This window comes from Cydia splendana, chromosome 18 (genome assembly GCF_910591565.1).
Source record: "Cydia splendana chromosome 18, ilCydSple1.2, whole genome shotgun sequence".
Classification (NCBI taxonomy): Eukaryota; Metazoa; Arthropoda; class Insecta; order Lepidoptera; family Tortricidae; genus Cydia; species Cydia splendana.
In genome coordinates this window covers 1,094,292-1,118,252 of record NC_085977.1, presented here as the reverse complement: position 1 = coordinate 1,118,252, position 23,961 = coordinate 1,094,292, and the positions used below count along the sequence as shown (strand labels likewise).

The 23,961-nt window shown below is 37.5% G+C and overlaps 1 protein-coding gene across 2 annotated transcripts in view; it reads left to right on the top strand.

The window, feature by feature from the left end:
* Positions 1-22,848, top strand: part of LOC134799288 (homeobox protein Nkx-2.1-like) — a 62,442-nt gene extending 39,594 nt beyond the window's left edge. For both annotated transcript variants that reach the window (XM_063771666.1, XM_063771667.1), the window contains 3 exons: positions 3,892-3,987; positions 20,368-20,454; positions 22,532-22,848. In XM_063771666.1, the coding sequence (XP_063627736.1) occupies positions 3,892-3,987; positions 20,368-20,454; positions 22,532-22,750 (402 nt within the window). In that variant the 3' untranslated portion in view covers positions 22,751-22,848. The remainder of the gene's footprint in view (positions 1-3,891; positions 3,988-20,367; positions 20,455-22,531) is intronic.
* The last annotated feature ends 1,113 nt before the right edge of the window (positions 22,849-23,961 follow it).

Below are 23,961 nucleotides of genomic sequence, written 5' to 3'. Positions count from 1 at the left end.
CGGAATTTTTCTACCTATATAGTTATAATTACTAAGGTAGTTTTTAATAAGAGATTCATCTTAAAAAACCGGACAAGTGCGAGTCGGACTCGCCCGCCGAGGGTCCCGTACAAATTTAACGTATTTATTAATTTATTTACAAAAAAAATAGTTTTCAAATATTTTCCCAGTACTTGTAGTGACGATATTACTTGCCAAATTTCATAGTTCTAGAAATTCTAGATCAACGGGAATTACCATACTTAAGGGGGCCCACAGATTACCAGTTCGCCGGACGATATCAACCTGTCAGTTGTTCGGAGCTGTCAAATTTTGCGTTTTACTGACCGGCTGATATCGTCCGGCGAAGTCCGTCAGTGGGCCCCTTTATAGGTACATTTTGATTCCTTTGAGAGTTTCGAAATATAATTTTTTTGCGGCATAAACGGCCGTATCTTTTTTTCCGATCACTTACAACTCTTAGAAGTTTAAATTTTTCACAGCTTTTAGGACCTAATTTATGCTTTTAATTTCAACTCCCAGATTCGATTTCAATTTCCCGAGATAAAAGGTCTTAGTAGACAGACGGACGGACAACAAAAGTGATCCTATAATGGTTCCGTATTTTTCCTTTTGAGATACGGAACTCTAAAAATGATATGATATGATATAAGGGCTTCTATAAATAATTAATACCCCAAATCATTTTGTATTATATTATATCAAGAGTGTTTGTATTATATTATATCAATAGGTACTTATATTTAATAGTTTAACTCCGAGCAAGCCTTACAAATGTCCGGAGCACCTATAGCTTCTTGACCGGTAGACATGAATATGGGCGTAGCGATGTGACAACCCCATCGCGTGCTGATGGACCAGTACAATCAGTCAACGCAGGGCAGCTTGTGGAGAGCTGTTGGGAAGAAACATTCCCACGGCTCCTGGGAAGTGGGAAGTTCTGCCACCCGATAGAAGGGTGGATAAAAAGGGCCCTCTGCCTCTGTCTTGCTTTAGCCGGTCGTCCAGAGTGGAAAGCGACATCGATTTTGACATTTGAAACGATAAGGCAGTAATATCGCGCTGCAATACTGCTGCCGACTGCGACATTACTGTCGACTGCATTACTACCGCAAATATCAAAAATCCTGGCAGCGATATCGATTTCGACATTTGCGCGCTACAATACTGCTGCTGACTGCAATATTACTGCCGACTATATTATTGCCTCGAATGTCAAAAACCCTGGCAGCGAAATCAATTTTGGCATTTGAAACAGTAAGACAGTAATATCGCGCTGCAATACTGCTGCCGACTGCGATATTACTGCCAACTGCATTACTGCCGCAATTTCGAAATCAATCACGTGTGATTTTAACCGCCATAGTAGTAAAAACGATTATCGATTCAATCAAAAAATATATAGTCACGTATTAAATTTCACCCATAAAAACCCGATAACAACTATAAATAGTAGGTAATTTGCTTGTGACGTCACATGCTAGTGTTTCATATAAATTCCATAGTAACAAATCGTTTTGACAGTTCGAAAAAAGAAACTCATTTGACTAGTATAGGTAGTCAAATACCCAATTATATTGAGCCACAAAAACCCAGCGCATTTTAACGGAACAACCTTTAACCTTGTCACTACTAACGCCATCTGTTAGAAAAAGAAATAACTAACATTAGTCCAACAGATGGCGTTAGTAGTAATACACATTATTTACCCTTTTATTTATTTTTTATGTTTATATAATGATATTTTTATGCTTGATAACACATCTAGACATGAATATAAATTACTATGTTAAATCTCAAACCTAACAGTGCGATAGTTTTTCCGTAAAGTGTACCACAAGAATGCACAGATTGTCGAATAGTGATAGGGCTCGCTTCGCTCGCCCTAATTAATATAGTCCATGAAATTAAGCAAATTAGGCCTAAAAACACGCTTCCATATAAAGTAGGCCGTCGGACCTAACTCTCAAATGTAAATTTCGCCGGCAACATTGGCTCAAAAAACCAGCGCAATCAGACTCCCGCCATTATATAAATCCAAATTACTTAAACGTATAAAGCCATTTAATTGCGCCCCTCCCCCGCCGCCCAGATCCGGCCCCGCCCAGCTGAACGTATAGTATAGGTACTTATATATTAGTATCACGGCGTGGGTAGTATAATTAATTCTATCCCGTGGCCCGTACACTGTTTTCGGACGCGTATCGTAGGAGAGTTTGACCTTTTTGCAGATCAATTGTGATCGAAGAATTTACTTACGGGCGACCTAGCAAAATTGAGCGGAGAGAAATTTTTAATCGCTGACAAGAGTGTATACTGTATGTTCCGAAAATCGTTATTTCCTAATTGCAGTTAATACCATTCGCATTATTTCTCACTTTATATTTTTCTCGTAATCTTCCTTTCCCTATAGAAACTTTAGTCATTCGCATATTTTTCCATTCTATTTTTTTTTGAAAAACTTATTTTCCCGGTATGTTTTGTAACCATTCGCATTATTTTCCATACAATTTTTTTAGGAATAGCTTAATATCCCTATATGTTTTATGACCAGCCGCATAATTAAATAAATAAATAATAAATATTCAAATATTTTTGTTAGCAAAGAAGTAATAGTAGTCGGTTCGTAAATTGATGATTAGTAAATACTCTAAGGTTGAAAACTAGTTGCCAGGCATCAAAAACTTTAATGAATACATGTCATCGCAATGGGTTCAAATAGAAATGATCCACATAGTATCGTGCTTTAAGCAGCGTCACCGAACGAGCAACGTGACTGAGAGCTGGCACAAAAAGATTAATAATATCATTAGAAAAAATTCTAATATTTTATTAGTGCTCTCAGAACTGAAGGACGAGGCACAGGCAGTGGATTTCCAAGAGCTACAAAATGATGTTCGCCCTGATGTCTTTCGGAAAAGGGCTAAAAAATACATTGCAATGGACATGAAAATCGATAACATTGTTAATAATTTTCTGCTGGGAAAATATGACATTAAAAAAAACATCTTACTTTTGGCCTGCTTGAAGTATTAATATGCTTGTCAGTTAAGTTAATGAATACTGATTTTAACTTTCACAGTTGTCAGTCATATTTATGAAACATAATTTTTAAGAATAAAAAAAAAAACATTCTTTAAGTTTCAATAAACGATATTAATTTATTCATATTTTTTTATTTATTTATTTATATGAGCCTTCAGTGTTCCACTACTGGGCAAAGGCCTCCCTCCTCTCCTTTCAACCATCCTAATCTTGACCCGTCTAGATACATAGAATGGGAATAATGCGAATGGTTAAAAAACATATCCAGAAAATAAGCTACTAATAAATGCACAGAATGGGAAAATATGAAAACGGTTCAAAAACATATCGAGAAAATAAGCTACTAATAAATACATAGAATGGGTAAATATGAGAATGATTATAATTGCTATTGATAAATGAAGCTTACGAGAAAAATAAAAAGTGGAAAAAAATGAGAATGGTATTAACTGCCATTAAGGAAACTACAGTATACACTCGCTGACAACCATTGTGAAGCTAATTTTACGGTTAAAGTCACGTATTTTTTAGTCACTCGCGCGATTCGCTTTGGAGAGCCTAAAATTAGCTTATTAGTATGACTCACGGCAGTTTAAATTCGATAACCGTTGAGAAGTAAAAAATTGCGTTGGAAAAAAAGGCATAAGAATATACAAATAAGTGACTTTAAAAAGGATCTTCAGAAATCGGTCAGGCAGTTATCGCCGGTACGTCACACTTTGGTACTTTTAACCTGATTTTGTGTACTTAAACATATTTAGGTGTTTAATGTAAAGTTTGAGGAGTAGAATTCGACTGATGCTATATTGCTGTGTTGTAGAGTATTAACGCTAGTGTATTTTGCAGGTGTACGAATTGGAGCGAAGGTTTAAGCAGCAGAAGTACCTCTCGGCGCCCGAGCGGGAGCACCTCGCCTCGCTCATACACCTCACGCCGACGCAGGTCAGTCACCATATAACCATGTACTTACTTATAATAGGTTAATTGTAGGCTTATACATATATGGGTATGTGTATGTACAAAAGCAGCTATCCGTTCGGGTTTCCGCGATCAGCCGAGCGGGTGGGGATTTGAAAAAGATTTATTTGAGTCAGCAAGTTTGTATGTAACAATCTTTGAGCACTATTGCGCTGATGTAAAACTTAAAATATTTTGTTTTGTGTTGGATTGAGATTGTAGCACAGATCTATACGGTACCTACTTAGCGATATTATATCGTCTTTTAGGTAGCGTTGATGCGCAAGTGACATCAATAACATTAATAGATTCAAAGACTAGAAGATTTGGTTCCAATATTAATAACCGACTAATGTTATTAGAACCAAAATTGATTATCTACCTATCTACCAGTATAGGACATGCTAGGTGATCCTAATTACGCTTGACGCGATTGACGCAACGCGATGCACAGTGCGTCGACCAATTAATGCAGTGACAATATACCTACGCGTTATGCCGCGAATAGACCAAGTAGGTAATGTCATAACCAAAATTGATACCCCTGCCTATATTATCTATCTATCATTAGGTACCTATAGAACCATGCTAGGATTGCTAGGTGGTCGTAATTACGCTTGACGCGCACAATGCACAGGCCTGCGCACGACGACCAATTAATGCAGCGACAATACGCATTATGCCGCGATTAGCGCCGCCATTGTCGCCGCGGATGCCGGTGACACCCTCAAAATGGAGATTATTCATGGATGTTTGGCGCCCTTTGTGTATATCGTGTAATTCTCGGCGCTGGGCCACCAGTTTAATGAGGTCTCGACTCGTAATATGTATTGATGTTAGGCCAACTTTTTCTAATAACAATTTTAAGGAAAGAGCGTACTCCCATCTTAAAATCCGGCTACGCACTTACAGTGTCCATAACATTATATTCGCTCAATTTAAGGTAGATTGATCTAGAACCTTAAATTGAGCGAAATTATGGCAACACCTTGCAGGTAACTCCTTTTACAAACAGAACGAGAGTTCCGAGTTATCAAGAAACAAATATTACTTAGGTAGGTACATAAAAAAAACATTTTTTAGTTTGATTTTTTTCTCAACAATATGTACCTACTTATTTTCTCTCTTCAAAATGATGTCATATACTTATCAGGCGCGCGTGCATTTCGGTCGTATTTTCGCTCTTGTAGGTACCATCACGGTCCGCGATTATTGTGCCATTTATGGTCCTAGCTAAATTGGTTGTACAATAATTACGCTATAGAATTTCCAATTTAGCAAGAACCCTAAATGGCATAACAATCCCGTGTGGTGACTGTACTTGGCGCAAGGACGAATGAGAACAAACTGACATACCGTCACATAGGTACAGTCGGCGTCAAATATATGCTTACACTTTTGCACCTTACTCCTTTGTAATAAGGCGAAAAATGTAAACATATCTTTGACGTCGACTGTACCTAATTTAGATATTGTTTTGATGTCGAAATGTAAGTTTCAATTGTTACGGATAAAAAGGGCCAAAATATACTGGTTTAGTTGAGCCGACCGTCGATGGGAACATTGGGAACACACAGCGCGAGTTTATGAAATTTATATTGACACGCGGAGATTATCGAGTCTTTGTTATGAAGGATTTGAATTTGCGAATGTGGGAACGCGGGGCGCGTGCCGCTGACAGACATTAATAACAACACATACCTACATATACCAGGCAAAAATATGTTTAATAGAAATGGGGCGAAAAATAAATCATATGTGTACTCTGTGATTAGAGATTTTTAACTGCTATTGAAATGAGAGGTTAAACCAGGAGCTGATTCTGATTTAGGAATTTGTTATTGTTTTGAACTGGTTTTGATATTGTGAAGTATGTTCTACCTAAACATACCTTCTTTCTTAGAATACTAACCCTCTATGGCAATCGTTGCCATGTTAGCAATCTTCTTATGGAAAAACATTCGTGTCAAATAAAAACGTGAATACACGTTAAACATATTTATTGTACTAAGAGTACTAAACTTTTTAAAAAGAAATATAAAATGCTTCAGCTTTTCTATTATAAATAAAGTTCTCACACACGCCATCCTCCTGGTTAAACGTGAGTACTTACCAGATATGACCTAAAAGATTGCTCGAGCCTACTGGTACTACTGGTGCATGCGAAATGAAGCGAAAAGTCGTGCGTGAGAAGTTGACAATCAGAACGATCAAAACGATCGTCAAGCGACCTTGATACGACTATCAAAATCAGTTCAAAATTATAACAAATTGCTAAATTGGGCTCAAGGTTATAAATGGCCATTATATCATTAAGTATCATTAATATTCCTGTGTCTATAATAATCTGAAAATGGACATGTATTGCTTAAAAATTAAAATACATACGGCTCGATTCGGGAAATGAATTAGAGATTAACTAGATACGATATAGTAAAGATATGTGACGTTCCACGGCAAAAGGTACCTTATGGCGGCTGGCGCCGCGATTCGGGAAATGAATTAGAGATTGACTAGATATGAAATAGTAAAGATATGTGACGTTCCACGGCAAAAGGTACCTTATGGCGGCTGGCGCTAAAGTATGTTAATGATTGTTTTTTTATTATCAATTTATCAGCACCGTTTCTTAGCATCTCTTTTAAAACAGTTTAAAGCCAAACAACCGTCAATTAGCTAATTACTGTAACACAATCCAACACTCGACCTGACCACGAGCATATTGCACAAATCTTGTGGAGTGCCTGTGCCCGGCGGGCATAAATCACAGCTCCATTACAACATTCGATACACTCCCTCGTTGGGGCGCCTCGGGCTACTGTATACTGCTACCGAGTGGTAAGCCTGCTCCAAACTTACGCGGTTATCACATTGATGCGAATTCGTACGTCGCTCCTGTGTGTAGCGGCGTGGAATGGAAGGCAATAGTGACGACTATATTTATAAAATAAGCTGTTATTTCAATTCCTAGTTATTCCATAGGCATTGTAAGGTTTTTTCCCAAATTAGGTACCCTCTAATATTGGCTTACAAATTCAACGTTGCCAAGACAAATACAATTTTGATTTGACAAAATAAAAATTCAAAATAAAATTAATGGTCTTTCTACATTTTCTGTCTCAGACTCGTTGACAGAATCCAGTACCTACTACCTACTAGAATTTTCACTCTTTTTACTTCTCGCTAGAATTTGATAATGAATTAGAAAAAAAATACACGTGTGTGAAGTTTTTGCGCCATGTTTCCTGTGGGCCTACCGCGAAAAACGAAACTTCAGTATCTGCCTGTCTATTGTCCTTGCATATTCGAGCTAGAGAGGCAGATAAAGAAATTTCGATTTGTTTCTCGCGGTAGGGCCTCTGAACTAAGTGTGGAGGGGGCTTTATACAGTTTGTTATGGGACGTGTCGCCGCAGGTTGGCTCGTTAGATCGTCTTGTTTCACGCACCACCGGCAAGGGAGCTTTGATTCTCGAGAATTTTCCTCGTTTGATATTTTTACGAGAGCTGTGTCTTCAAAATAGAGCACAAGTACGGGTCCCTGTAGATGGTGTGGGTTCCTGCTGGGTTTTCTCAACCGTGCATACTTGGATCTACGGTTAAATTAATTGAAGTTGTTTTTGTTACATTTTTTATTCATCTAAAAATATGAATGGTAGATGCAAAATCTTCAAATACTGAAGTTCATTTCACTCTACTTGGCCTTTACTCTAAAACACGACGTCAGTTCACCTACACTAGTAAACTGTTCGACACTAGACACTTTTTCACCATTTTCCAAAACCAGGGTCTACCTAAAATTATAAACTATCTTATTGACCGAAGCGAAGCGAAGGTCTACGTTTTGACTCGGGCATTTTGCTTTCGTATGTCCGGATGTTCTCCTCTACAGGTCGCAATTCTTAACCGATTCTCGTGAAATTTTGTGACCGAATTTTATGACTAAATAAAATTTTTTTGTCAATCCGGTTTTTGGAAATTTTAAAAAATGGCGGAGTCGTGATACCTGGCGCCTAAACAAATAGTCGTATCGATATCATAAGACTTTTTTCTTTTTGAAACATGTTTACAGAGTTAATAGCAAAAAATGCAGAAAAAAATTATCGCTGGTTTAGGCGGTATTTAGATATTTAATTTTAACTAATTTTAATTTGAGAAGGAGTAGCTAAATTTCGTCAACCCATCTAAGAACTATTTGGCTCAGTTTGTAAACGTTCGCTTTTTCTGTTTGCACTTTGCACAGAGGGTCTGGGTTCGATCCCCAGTAATTGTATGCTGGGATATTATAACTTTTTGTATTTTTTTACACATAAATTTCGTATCAATTGTTGTTTTTTATTTTATTTTTTTATTTTGAAAAAATGAAAAAAATCGTATTTTTTATTAATCAAGCGTGGGCTAAGCGCATTCGTTTATTTTTTGCAAGAGATGATGGCTTTTTGCGCTTTAAAGAAAATTTGATTCTTTAATATACGGCGCCATACCTTTGGCCTATGCTCGCCTAGATGGCGACACCATTTTATATTTAACAATTTTTACTCATATCAGTAAAAGAACATGGGTCAAAATCATATGGCGTTCTAAAAATAAAAAAAAATCATTTATCCATACATATATACATTTATTGATATTTTTTTTTCATTTTCATTTTAATCCTGTATCGAAAGATGGCAGTAAATTTACTGTGACTACAAAATTTAGTATGACAATAACCCTCTACTACATATAGGGACCATGCGCGTTGGAGGGTCTGCCATCTTGTGGCCTGAATCGGAAACATGTACATTGCCAAAACAAGTTCTACCATCTACCGTTCTTGTAGGTACGTTTCCTTATGCATAGTAGGTTCTGTCATCTTGTGGGCTACATCGGAAGCATAAACGTCACATTTACGCCTCACGCCAAAAATCTGACGGCTCCTATGCTACCCCCTATAGTTCACGCACGCCCACTATATATAGGGACCGTGCGCGTTGGAGGGCCTGCCATCTTGTGGCCTGAATCGGAAACATATGTGCACATGTACATTGCCAAAGCAAGTGCTACCATCTACCGTTCTCGTAAGTACGTTTCCTTGTGCATAGTAGGTTCTGCCATCTCGTGGGCTACATCGGAATCATAAACTACTCATCTACGCTTCGCGCCAAAGATCTGACGGCTCCTGTGCTGCCCCCTATAGTGCATACACTTTATTCTCTTTAGATTAGATATTTAAATTCTTACTCGAGAATAAGTAACCAAATTTCGTCAGCTCATCTAAATGCTATCATAGCGCAGTTGGAAAGACGCTTACAAGCAAGGATATGGGATAGGTACCCGGTTCGATCCCCAGTAAATGCAATTTTTTTTATATATTTTTTGCACTCAAACATCGTACTGCCGATTGATCAAGCGAGCGCGAAGCGCGAGGTAAGCGTATTCGTTTGAGTTTTTGTTTGAACATTTTTTAGCGGTTTTAGTTCAAGGGCATGGCTGTTCCAGGAGTCAATTTCCACTTACGTTTATAGCATGGGCGGTCACCATCCATAAATCGCAGGGGTTAACATTGCCTAGGGTAGTGGTCGACCTTGGGCTCAGGGAACTAGCTGTAGGTTGCTCGTACGTTGCGCTTTCCCGGGCTCAAAGTCTAACTAACAATAATGTTAGTTAGACTTTGAGCCTTTTAATTTGGATCGCCTCGCTAAAATGGCCCATAATTTCCGCAAATCATTTTTTCTTCGAGGTAATTACTCCGTTCTCATTTTTTCCCAGTGGAATTTCTTCGCTTTATTTAATTTTTCGTGTACATTTTTTCATAAACAAAATTTTCCTTTTCTCAATTTATTCCCTTTTCTTTTTAATCCTAGTAGTTAAAATAACCAGTAGGTTTTTTTTTCACTAACTAAATATTCTCTATCTCCATATTTTCTCTTTTTTTTAATGCTAGTGGTAAAAATAACCAGGTTTTTTTCAAATAGGTAGGTTAGGGTTATTTTTTTTGATGACCCTAAAAACGAAACTGCTCCCAGAGATAGGTAGGTTAGGGTAATTTTTTTTTATGACCCTAAAAACGAAACTGCTCCCAGAGATAGGTAGGTTAGGGTTATTTTTTTTTTGATGACCCTAAAAACGAATCTGCTCCCAGAGATAGGTAGGTTAGAGTTATTGGCTGACAGCGTTTGGTTTTTTACTTGTAGTTTTTTAGATTATGCTTTAATTTTAGTGTTTTTGATATTTGTTGTATGTGAAATACCTACAAGTAACAAATATAATTACTACACTATTAACATACAGTAACAAGAAAATATTATCCTAGATATTTAAAAGAACGAAAACTATAAGGAAAAGATTAATTTAAAAATATTAAAAATAGGCGATTGCGGAAGAAAACCATTGGGAAAATATGGGAACGGAGTAATTGCTACCGAGAATGAATGATTTCGGGAAATTATGGGCAACGCAAAATATGAGAACGGAGTAATTGCCTCGAAGAAAAAATGATTTTCGGAAATTATGGGCCACACTCGCGCACGAAGCTTCTTAGTTGCAGTTTACAGGTTAATTCAAAGGTAATGTTGGTTTCCTAACATAAGTAGAGTTAGACCAAGAAAAGTCTGCAGAGATTTTGACACTGGCACAAATAACATTGGCACTGCGTGTGTGCTGTCAAAATCTCTGCAGACTTTTCTTGGTCTAACTCTATCCACTTTTCTATACAATTAGTATGGCGACGTGTATACTTAAGGGGCATCGACCGTACACTGACATCGGGATGATAATTTTATCATGTTATTTAGTAGTCATCGTGCGTCTCGCTTGCGCCAATACATGTACGGACAAGAACGAGTGAAATGCACGATAACTAAATGACATCAGTTAGATGTCTTTCTGATATCTGTGTAAGTTTGAATTGGTCTGTTAGCCAAAAATTGTTTCGTATGTCCATATGTTCTACTCTTACAGGTCGCATATCTAAACCAATTCCCGAATTTTGTAAGCAATTGATAGTTAAGTTTTTATGGTCAAATTAGATTCTCTAAATTCTTCAAAACAACGGAACCATGCATTTATTCAGTTTTAAACTCTGCTCGCGAGGTCTACAGCTCACAGAGCCACTAGTCTTAGTACATTAGGGACTACATTAGAAAGATACTACCTCTACTATAGATATGCACTATTAATACAAATCATTGCTCAAAACTGACTCTACAGACAAGGCTTTTTTAAGAGTAGTTCTTCGTTGCAACATAGGTATCCTTACTAGATAGTTATTTGTACTATTTTATTTATTTACAAAAACTAAATAGCAAACAAGTAACTGTTGACAAAGTACACCTATTAGGTCACGCCTCATAGAGCGTAACAAACAAGGATGACCGCCGCTGCCCGGGGCGCTTTTCCCTCTCTGTGTCTTTTCATTGACAGAACATGACTGTGGCTTTTTTAAATATAGATGGTCATTTGGTCAAGCAAATCTTGTCTGTAGAAAAAGGCGCGAAATTCAAATTTTCTATGAGACGATATCCCTTCGCGCCTACATTTTTCAAATTGGCCGCCTTTTTCTACTGACAAGATCTGCTTGACCAACTATATATATTCTATACCTGACTTTAAAAAGACAGTGTCGGTACTAGTTTCAATTTTACTTATTTATATCTTTAGCTAACTTTAAAAAGTAGAGTGGTGCCTCGTACAGTATATTTTGTGTTGTTAAGAACCCTTCCTAAAACCATGAAAATAAATCAAATTTTCCAAAAATAAAAAATGTTCGTACAAATGTCGGAAAAACACCCTCTTCAAAAATTTACCCTTTTAGACTTGACCTACACTAAAAATATGTTAAACGTGTTTTTTTTACCTATGACGGGAAAACTATCGTAAATAGGTATAGTTCCTACATTCATGACGGCATTAAGTATATTACATGCTTTACTTTTCGATCTACAATTAGCCCACCCGATTTTAATCCCATACGCCAGGTCGCCGGTATTTGCGCAGCACACAGAGGGTGCGTATTTAGCGTAAGTAAATTCCGCTGTACGCCACTGTTGATACTGCGTCTCTCAAATACTAGCTTTACATTTTTTTTAATAACGCTAATGGAGTTTCCTATTCAGCCAGTTCGTAGGCTTTTTGAGTAGGATGAAAATATAATAAATATTTGTAGGTATTGTATAGCGGGTCAAGCAAATCTTGTCAGTAAAAAAAGGCGCGAAATTCAAATTTTCTATGGGACGATATCCCTCCGCGCCTACATTTTTCAAATTTGCCGCCTTTTTCTACTGACAAGATCTGCTTGACCAGCTATACATGCACATGTGATTAATTTCCTATATTTTGCTATAAATATATTATTTTTTAAGCCAGCATTATTTTTTTGGTCAATTTTGGAGATTTTAAATATTTATTGAATATACCTTTGACGCTTTACTCAGTATCAATACCAATGTAGGTACAATCTAAATATAGAACTCCCTACATAGCCTAAGCAAATTAGAAAAATTTGCGGAAAGGAACCCTACACTGAGCATGGCCCGACATGCTCTTGGCCGGTTTTTTTATATTTTTTCAGCAGGTTGCTTAGCTTGCTTATTCTAAACTAAAATTTTTATTTATGATAAACAATTACGAAAAAACGACGTTTTCTTAAACCGTCTATTTTTTTATCTCTTATTTAACTTTAACAGTCTGGAGCTCCTAAAGTATTGATCGCAGAGTAAAAATAACCAAATTTGTAGGAAATTTAATGTGAAAATTTTTGTCCAAAGTAATTATAATGCTATTCGTACAGATATTCGAGATATGAGCAAAAATATGAAAAAAGGTAACTTCAACCCCCCCCCCCCCTACACCCTCAGCACACCCCCTACCCTCGAGGACTTTTAGTATGTTTATCTGGACACCACAAGGTATGCCTGTACCAATTTTCAAAACTACACGAATTATTTCCGCAGATTGCCCAAATTCGGCTTAATTTGACGTGGCTAACACCTACAATCAAATATAGAATTCTGTGTTGTAATAAGCGCAGCGGGCTGCGAAGAGGACCCAAAAAGCTTAGAATAGGTTTTCTGACAAATAGAGGGAAACATCATCTTGTAAAAAGTTTCTAATAACTTCTTCATCATTTTCCTGTCAATGTACTTCCGGTTTATAATTTATTATAACATCATTATTTATCCCAAACTTGATGCCAATGAACTGCGTGTGAGCCAAAAAAATAACCCGCCCAAAGAGTGCAAGTCTTTTGTCTATGGTCACGTTGTCTCTGCCGGATGCGCCATGCGGGCGCTTATAGGTCTACCAACCTCTCAACAATTTTTTTAATAGCAGTCCTTAACCCCTTAGGTTAGAGGTCATTTCCCCTTGGCATATGTCACGGGTGTTTTTAGGGAGAGCAATAAGATAATGGGCGCGCTGACGGCTGTCGGATGCTAAGTAGCTAGTAATGCGAAATTATGTCGGTTGGAATAAGTCGAAAGATGACCACCCGCTCCCTGTCTGTCATTCGCTTGATCAGAAAACTGAATGGACGGATCCAGTCAATTTGTGTTGTCAGGAATTTGTTTTTTGTTCCGCTTTAACTGGGGAGCTGAAACTGAATTTATACCTACCTATAAAAGCTTCTACAGACCTTGCAACACATTTAGCCGATCGATCAAATGCCACAATGTATCCCAAATCGTATGCGATTATCGGTGACGATTGGAGAGGCCATAACGCGATGATCGAGATAACTCACGGAAGCTTACTTTAAAAATCTGTTTTATACAAGGAGAAAATGAGTCTCTTAAATACATTTAATGTGATGGAATTGTTAAATAGAAGGTTTATTTCTTGTACCTGTGTATTTTTTAAATTAACCGGTCAATGGATAAACAGCTGATACGAGCTAAGCAGCCGCACAGCCTTCCTCTCAACAACCCCATAATTTTCCAATAATTCCACTTCACTTTTTTCTAATCGCTAATCTTCGTGAGATCTCAATAAGCAATAAGCTCAAAGGCTGGCCGCAATGAAATCATCTGCCTTATTTCTTTGATAAAAAGTAAAAATTGTTTATGGTATCATTGTGCGGATATGGGCCCCATTCATTGCGGCCAACATGTCAAAACAAATTCGGCGGCAGAATTTGATATACCATTCACAATATCCTAGCACGATGTAAAAGTTTATAAAATTTAAACTTTATGATATTGCGGTAAGGTTTATTTTGAAACTTTGCAATAGATTGAGATAATAGTTTGCGAAAGTTGTGCTATTTCGTGGTTGTGTAATAACCGGTAAAATATCGGTTAATAAGAGCGTGGGTGCGTTCCAATACTAATGGTTAGCAATTCGTAGGAGATTATATTTGTTGAATGGCGGTTTTTGCGGATTAGAAGCACAAAGCACCTGACTCGCATTGTGAGGCAGGTATTGGTGGCCGGACGTAAGTGCATCATCGCTGTTTGCGTAGGATGATTGATAGATTTTTTACATCTAATGTAAAATGACAATGGACGATATGTGTAGGCAGGGTTAGCAAATACTTAGGTTTTAGTCTAAACTTCCAAAAAAATTAGAAGATAGAGGACTTATTCACTATAGTATATTTTAATACTTCGTCATAATAAACTGCGCAGTCGGGTTCCCAATTCAAAATTTCAAAAAAAGTTTAAATATTTTCATGACCGATTTTAAATTCCAAAATTTTAAATTTAAAAGCCAGATCCGTCTGTTCAGTACTTATTTAATCGTTTTATTAAGCCTAGTTAATTTAATTTATCTGCATTTATTATGACTTAATTCAGTAATTAGTATCTTAGATGAAGCCGCAACCTTGTTATAATGGCCTAAATTCAATATAACTTAGGTAATTAGTTTGTTTTGCAATGTAAAATCTAAATTAAAATGAAAACCAATAACATTTTCCCACACAAATAGAAACAAAATTCAACAGTAATAAAATAAAGCGAGTCGACGTCCCTCAAAATTAATCCAAAGTTTATAGAGTCTTAAACGGGGAATATTAAATAAATATTAATTTTGCGGATTGCTGCGCAAATGTTTGGGGCTTAACTACGCACCGGCGGGCGGGGGCCACTGGGGTTCAGAATAAATGTATCAGTTCAGTAATATACTGTTTACCAAATACACCTCCGTGGGTTTTATATAACCATTGGGTTGCCATTTTGTAGATATTGTGATATTTCTTTTGTGCCATTTTATAAATATGTATTTTATTTCCTTTTTCCCCTTTATGTACCTATCTAAAACTTGGAATTGGACAGTGTTACAGGGACACTGCAATAAGTATATAACTTGAAATTCCATTTAGTTTAGTACTACTTATATTAAGTTACATGGTTTATATATTCTAATTAAGGAAACTATAGGTCTATAAGTCTGATTACCCTTCATTGTAATAATTTATAACTATAAGAGACTGTTTGTTTCTAAATAGAGAAAATAAAATAAATAAAGAAATAAGGACCTTCAAATTGAAAATTTGTAAGGGATTCGGGACTAAGCAGAAATAATTAAATGAGGTAGGACTACTTACAAAGTAAAAGATGGCAGGAGATTCTTTTGGTAACTCTCTACTTATTGTACAATAAGAGGACGCCTATGCACAGCATCAGCAGTGGGTTACAATGATAATGAAAAGTACATGCATATGTATTTAGGTAAATCTGAATTAGGTTTCGAAAAAGCTTAGGTACTTACTACGGCAAAAATTAATTTTGTAGCGAGTATTTTACAAACAACTGTTGAACATTTTAGCAAGATGTTCGCATATCTGGCTTATTGCTTTTCACCAGGTGCACCTCGAATCATAAAGATAATGCTGTGCAAATATTAACCATGATAATCCATAAAATCTCTATACAAGACATGTTAAATGACACCTCAGCTTTCAGATTTACTCCCCACCTGTAAAAACATGCCGAATTACAAAAATCTATGCTCCTATTTGTAGCGAATCGCGTCAGACACAGCCTCGACATTAAATTGACTAAAATGTTTCTTGTGGATCTTAAGTCGTAGTGATAAAGTTTATAATCGTTTGAATAAAGTGTGAATGTTCTGTTTAATAAGATTTTTTGCCTTGTCCGCGTGATATTTTGATAAGCACTAAATAAATGAGCGCATTGAGCTGTCTGCCGTGTTTGCTCAGCGCGGATTGAAGCGAGCACAAAGGCCCGTGCATTGTGCCTGACAACCATTCGGGGACACCGCGTGGAACTTTAAATCATATTTCTAATATTATTTTGTCCAAAGAAATGAAAAATACTTGCTTTACTTCGTAGAAAGTAAAGATTGTAGTACATGAGGTAGATAGAATTATAAATAATTCAAGCAATATTTAGGTTTTATTCTCTGCGCTTTGTAGAATTACATAGATATTGTCAGTTATTCAGGCAATCTATAAAGTATGATCTGTAAAAATTAAAATCGACTTGCTATTAATTTCATAGAAAGCATATATAAAATAGTTTTTGAGTTGTTAACAGTAAGCTAACACACTATTTGGATACCTACCAAACCCTTTGGACAGGTATCGTTTTACTGGCTCTTTTCTAAACTCTACCTAGAAGTAAATACATATTTCTGAATCAAATCAAACTAAATCCACGCAACAAATTTATAAATTGACATTTGAATTGAACAATTGTCGAGTTTTGGTCTGGATATTGAAAATCATTTTAAAACATGTCGACGTGTGTCAACTATTGAAAATTCTGTGATGCAAGGCCTTGCAAAAGAGAAGAGTTAGGTGAAAGTATTAGAAGTCCAAACAAAACACGTAAAACATACACAATATTTTAAGAAACAATGAACTATCAATGTCCACATAACACGAGACTTGAGGGACGCTTTCTAAAGGGCCCTTAAGATTGAAATAATTATCAGAATTAAAACGTACAATCATGGCGTCGACGCAGCAAATGAAGAGCTAAACAAATACGAGAGCAATCTTTATTTATCATAATTATGGATGATGTTGCCAGTCATCGTTCGCAGGAACGGAACACCTACGAGACGACCCTACCGAGGTGTTTGCTCGCTGCATTGCTATCAATTCATGCTATTTTAAATCTTATTGCGTTACTCGTTGGGACGACTATGGGAAATCCTGAGGTACCGTATTTTCTCCTGATTGGCGCCAAAATTGACTCGTATTGTCAAACTGACAGCGGTCTGGGTGGCACGCATTTCGATTTTAACGAAGGGAAAATTATGTTCATAGACTTTTTATCGAGTCAACCCCGCTATTATAAATTAGTAGGGGCTACTTGCTGAAACACGAGTAAAATCTCAGAAGCCTTAGAAAAACATAGTCGGTAGCCAAGTGGTTGTTAAAAGCACTTCGCCACACCCGAAATGTCACACTCGACGACACAAGTCATTTAGAAGTAAAACAAATAAGTGAATGACGCTCGGGAGCGTGCGTGCAGGCATTATGCACAAGAAGATTGAAAGAAAGTGCTCGAGTGTCCGAGGCAGCCGAGTGCGCTGCGCCTCCCGTTCATTAACTCCAGTCTCGCCTCTCGGACAAAGCGTCTGCGACCTCACACCTCCAAGCAAATAAAAAATAACACTTCCAATAAGACCTAGTAGCCATGTAACAGTTTGTTTTGATAACGGCTCGGACAAAATGGCGGTCGGTTATGCACGGAGCGTTATCATAACGGAACGGCGCGAGAAACTCGACTCCGAGAGGGGCACACATCCATTTCAAAGAATAAACACGGAGGAAGCGCTCTCGATGTATAAATAATAAATAAAGAGTATATTTTGCCGGGAGAGCGTGCGTAGACAAAGGATGGCGCGCGCAAACATGGCATGAGCTTGTTTATTCTTTCGTCATTAAGGTGAAGTGTTGGGGCACACAGTAGCGTGCTCCGGCGCTAATTTCAGGAAGGGTAGATTCGGACATCGATTCACTTCAGCCACTCACGTCGCTAAACGGTTCAGGCTATTATTACCAGTTTGATACATACTTAATAGCTTCACACTCGTGCATTCCTAGGTTGGTCCTTAAAAATTGTGAATTCTTATAATTCGGAATTCTGATGTAATTCACAATGTGAAAATATCAGTAACGCCTATAGGTACTTTTTGGGCGCAATTCTCGAGTTTTCACATGGTTTTTACCCATCTCATCTCATTCGTGGTTTATTTAGATTATCTACCATTGCAATCCACTCCTCCTGTCTGTTGTGATCGTCGTGATACCTAAATACTGTCAGGAAAAATACAGGTTAGACTAGCCATCCGCTAGTTGTACCATCCATATAACCTTTATAAGGGGTCCCTTTGCTTCCCATAAAGTTGAAAACTCAGTCATAAAACTGAAACCGTTAACTTTTCAGGATGTTCGTAAGGTTATTCTATAAATACGTTAGGTTAGGTTTGTTTTATGGCAATCCTGAAAAGTTACGCGTTTCTGAAAAAAACCAATTATGACTAACGAAAATTCGGACAAACAGTACATTATGACTTAAAACTATTTGGGAAACAATAGAGACCCCCTTTATAATTTGATACCGTTTTAATCCTCTTATTTTTTGGCATTTATGAAACTCAGAACATATATTAGGTATACGTAATTACTAATTAGCTCTCGTAGACAGCTCTACCGTTTAAACTCAAAGCATATTGCAGGCTAAATTCAGGCTGGTCTACCGGCATCCTAATAACATTCACGAAATTTGTAAATCTTTAAGTCCTCTTTATATTTACTCAGGCAAAACTCGGGCACACCATGATCTCACTCTCACTCAAACAAATCGCGAATTTTGTAATATTTTGTCTTCTCCTCTCGACATCCACCAAAGTCATAGGTTAAAATTCATGTATACAAAATGCAGACCGTCGGAGTGGATCACTATAGCCCTTGCTTGGACAGCCATTCATTAGCGCAAGACCGCGGTCTCCATTCACAGGGTGTAATGTGTTTGCTGGAGTGTTGCTTCTTACTTATAGACGCGTTCAGGTTGCCAGGGTTGCTTCGACTTTCAGGGGGTTTAGGGCTTTGTGTAGAAAAACACTACATTTAAAATTGTTTGAATGCAGTTATTAGGTAGACTTAGAGAGTGCTAAACTCCAAATGTAACGCTTTAACGATTAACGAAGTTAACTTTTTTTGTAGCGGATTAACGATTAACGAAGTTAACTATTTGATTAACGGTGCCCAGCTATAAAATAAAAATAAAATAAAATAAAAATAAAAATAATTTATTTCAGACAGTTGACGGTCCATATTTTAAATGAAATAAAATTAAAATTACAATAAAATTAAAGATTAAAAATTAAAATTAACAAAACAACTTACACATAATTAAAATTTAAATTTGAAATTACTATTAACATTCATAAATAACATTAGATTAAATTAAATTTACAATTATTAAGACTAACATGTAGGGAGGACCAGTGCTTTAGCAAGCCACTGTCCCACCTGTTACCCACTATAGCCAGGAGGCTGTGGCGGCTGTCACGCACCCTGCTTAGCATCGCGGCGCAACGCTTGCGGAGCGTGGCGTGGAAACCGTCCACGCTCGCGTCCGCAAACATTCCGGACGCGCTACAGTGCCGCGGCAGCCGCAACAGGACCCTGAAAGCGTCATTATACTGGACTCGCAGAGCGTTTAACGATCGCTGAGTGTATCTTGTCCATAGGCTACAGGTGTACAGCGATGTACAGTACGCTTTAAATAAGGTTATCTTTACTTGGGCTGTACATCGGCTGAACCTGCGCGCTATCATGTTTGCTCTCATCGCTAAAGCTCTGCGTTCCCTCTCGATGTCTGCATCATCGCGCAGATCTTCGGTAACCAAATGCCCAAGGTATTTAAATGAGCTCACTTTATTTAGTTCCTGGCCATCAAGAAGTATAGGAGGGACATACGATGGACTCTTGGTTCCGGCTTTAAAAACCATATATATATTCGCTTTTAAGCGCATTATACTTTAAGTTATGTTCACGAGCATACGATTCGCAAATGTTTATTAGTATGTTCAATCCTCCAACCGATGGGCTCAGCAACACCATGTCATCCGCATAACTTATATTATTAAAACAGACTCTGTCAATATGGCATCCGACATGAGCCTGACATGAGAGAGCTATGCTGACACATAACACAAACTGTTCGTTCGGATTGGTTCGGATATTGTCCTTACGAACTGAAGCAATTTCACATGTTTTGCTACATTAATGTTCTCAAAAAGCCATTTTGAAGCTGTCATTTTCTCTACACTTTGAAATCTTTTCTGTGTGTTTTCTATAAATTAAACTATGACAATGTAATTAAACTATTTAATTATATGCAGGAATTTCTGCCGTCATAATAGGATTATTGTAGGACTGTATTTTTAATACAATGTTGTTGTTACAGGTTAAAATTTGGTTTCAAAACCACCGTTACAAGTGCAAGCGGCAAGCCAAGGAGAAAGCCATGGCGGAGCAGAACCAGCACAACCAGGTACTTAAATCTATTTGCTATTTAGTTATTACACCACTACTTATTTTACATTTCTGACCAATGGAAATCTTCTACTTAGAGTGTATTTTTTTTTAATTTAAGGGTGTTAGAGATTCACTTCCGCAGTCAACGAATTTAAAATTCACGGCTTTATATTAAATATTCATCACATACACGTCTGAGACTAATTCAAGATTCTTACATTATTCATCTGGGTACGGGCCAATATTAAGACCTCATACTAGCCGTCTTGTTTCACTATTTTTCATACTGAATAGGTAGGTGGGTCAAATACATTTTAGAAAAAGGTCACTTCTGTGGATAATATTATACAATCAAGTTAACGACTCTGGTATACATGATGTTTTTCTTGTTTGAGTCTCAAGTACTGAAAAAATGTGTGAAGGTGCTGCGAAAAATTAGCTTTAGATTGCCTTGGATTTGCGATGTCTACAGGAAAGACGCAAATAAGTCCGAACACCTTATAAAAAGAGGTCACTTCTGTGGACAATACAATCAAAGTTTACGACTCTGGTACATAAATATCCCGTTTTTCTTATTTGAATCTCAAGTACTGAAAAAATGTAACCCGCCTGTAAAAGTGCCGCGTAAAAATTTGCTTTAAGTTCCCTTAAATTTGCGATGTCTACAGGAAAGACGCGAATGAGTTTGCTAAAAAATGTGTATGACCCATCTTAACTTGAGCCCAAAATTTGTCTGAAATTTTACTTGAGGTACCTATCTCGGAAATTTCCATCTAATTTCTAACCCGTCATTCAAAAACGCGTTCATATTAAACCGCCATTTCAATAATGCTAATGAATAATGAATATTAAACACGTGAACGATAAAAATCGTCGCTGACGCGGCGGCCCCTGTTTGCCGAGGCGACCTGCCGTGTATTCCGCTTCACTGCGCGAGAGGGCGCGATCACTTCGTAAACAGAACCAGCGTAACATAACCTTGACAACAGCGTGTAACAAAAGCGAAATTATACTGGATTTCCAAGTTTTCGACTCGTGCAAGCGATCGGAATGACCCTGCCCTTGCCACTTGATACCAATCTCCCGCGGAGGAGAAATACGGGCCCCGGATTCTGGCAACCCCACGTCTATTAAAGTTGCAGGGTTGCTAGGGAATGTTGTATTGTTTAGTCACCGGTGGAAATGCAGTCGGTTTGCTGTATTGTGTCTTGATTGTTCTTTGATGCGGATTTGTTTTGATTGAGATCTAATTCACATTGTTGTGCAGTTTTTTCATTCGTCGCTTAATGTTAATAATTCGTAAATTACTGAAATTAAGTATTAAGTCGCATTGCTACAGTAGATATTGTTAAATTCTCATAGAATCTCACGTTATACAATGCGATAGTCAGACGGCACGAAAGGCGTCATTCACATTCTCAATAATTAAAACACAAAGACAAAGGCCGTCTTGCACGCTTATTCCAATGATTCAAGGCGTGGCGTCTGGCGTGTGTTGCCAGCCTGATTGGCCCAATTTGCGCGCCCGCTCGTCCCTGACGTAATGACTCTTCAACTCGCGCGTTTTTTACGAGGAATGCCTCTGCTGGGTTATAATGTGTAGTTGGAAAATAGTTTGTTGGGATCCTTTTAGAATGAACGTCATGTCAGTGACTCAGTGTATTATTCTAGTAGGTATATGCAGTCTAATGTGGTGTTTCATGAAATATACTTATTTTATGTGCGGAGTTTGCGCTGCACTATACGAGTATATTATTGTGTATGTATATAGGTAGCATAGGCAAGTAGATGGCAGTAGTAAAAGATTTGACTCTTTGTATAAATTTTGGCAGCCTTTAAGATGTTTTATAAGAAATTCGTGAGTTTAGTACCATTTATATTATATCAAAAATATGGTATTAAGTATCACACTTAATCAAGCAATAAGCAATATTGAGGTTTTGTAATTCTTCGTTTCCATGTTGCCATGCCAATCTACAGCAAACAAATTTAACGTGGAACGACATGGATGGATTGGCTTCTGAAAGACGGACAAGCATGGCAACGCACGAAAAATCAGAAGGCTATTTTTTAACAAGTAATTTTGTCCTCAGTCGTCCTCATCCCCCCGGAGGGTAGCCGTCCCAGTCCTCGTGAAGGATGGCAAGCCGTGCGGCTCAGGCGAGTCGTCTTCACCCGCGCATTGCGCCACGCCGACCTCGGGCTACGCGCAGCCCCAGGCGGCTTGCTCCAACCCGCTGGCGTCCTACCGCCAGCCTGCCTACCAGCAGCAGTGCTCCGGCTACCTCCCCCTGCAGGGCCGGGCGTGGTAGAAGTTCCCCCAGCTTTATCATGAGACCATGTTCAAGGAGGAGATGTATTTTGATTAGGGAGAAGGTGACGCGGTTTGGCTGAGCTACTAGATTAAGTTTCTTTAGTTTACAAAACGTAACTTTTTTTGTGCAATGTATTAATTGAAAATTTAAAAGACATATGTCAAATCTAGCACTGTAATGATTTTTCCTAAAATTGACATTTCAAAGAACAGTTCTGCATGTTAATAAAATAATCACAAATTTGGGTGTTTTCTCCCAACGTTTTGCCGAACCGCGTTTTAAAATGTTGTCTCCTTCTAGAACATTGTCTCGGATGAGGCCTGGCGGAACGATCTGCCAAAAGACAGTGACTTTAGTGACTCAGTGAAGTGAAAGTGGTGTTTCTTATCGGGCGGAGGGTATGTACATAGTTAGACGTAATTAAGCGCAATTACGGATTTGACTCTTTTCTTTGTGATATACTTGTAACATTCTTTTAATGAAGACGTAGTTTTTCTGCTTTTCGGATTTGAAACTCGTTAAGCACTCAGTTTGTAAAAGAGTTATCAAATGCATTAGCCACAAAGTAGCACGAAATGGTCACAAAGTGACATGTCTTGTTTTTCACAAATGAAAATTCTTTCTCCCAGTCTTTTCTGTGATCGTATTATATGTTCAACTTTGGCTATTTTAAAAACCTAAATGTGTGATGCCGTTCTCAACTTAACCTCTTGTGTAAAAAAACGTTCAAAATTATCTGTATCTCCGTTAATTCCATATAATTTCAGTGGTGTTATTTTGGTTTTATTATTTACAATAGGTACAGGTAAAATCATGGACGGCATTAATTTTACTACACTCCTTTTACACTTACCAGAGCCGTATCACATTGCCGTGATTCTGGATACCTAACTTTATTTTGACGTGGCTGATACATTTAGGTTTCATGACAAAATGCTGCCTGTTTTATACCTACTGTGTACACGTGTTTTAACAGTGTCTTATCGGAGTAGAGGAATAGACAAATAGACAGCTTTTGATAAAAATGTGTCTACTCAGTGACATTCATACAACTTTGGCATGATTTTTTCAGATCAAGAAAAATCACGTAAATTATTAGTTAGAAAAATGTTTTCTTGATTTTTTTGTGAATGTTACGGAGTTGACGTCACTATTCCTTTAGGTATATATGAATAGTATTTGAGTATTTCCGTATCAACGGTACCAAG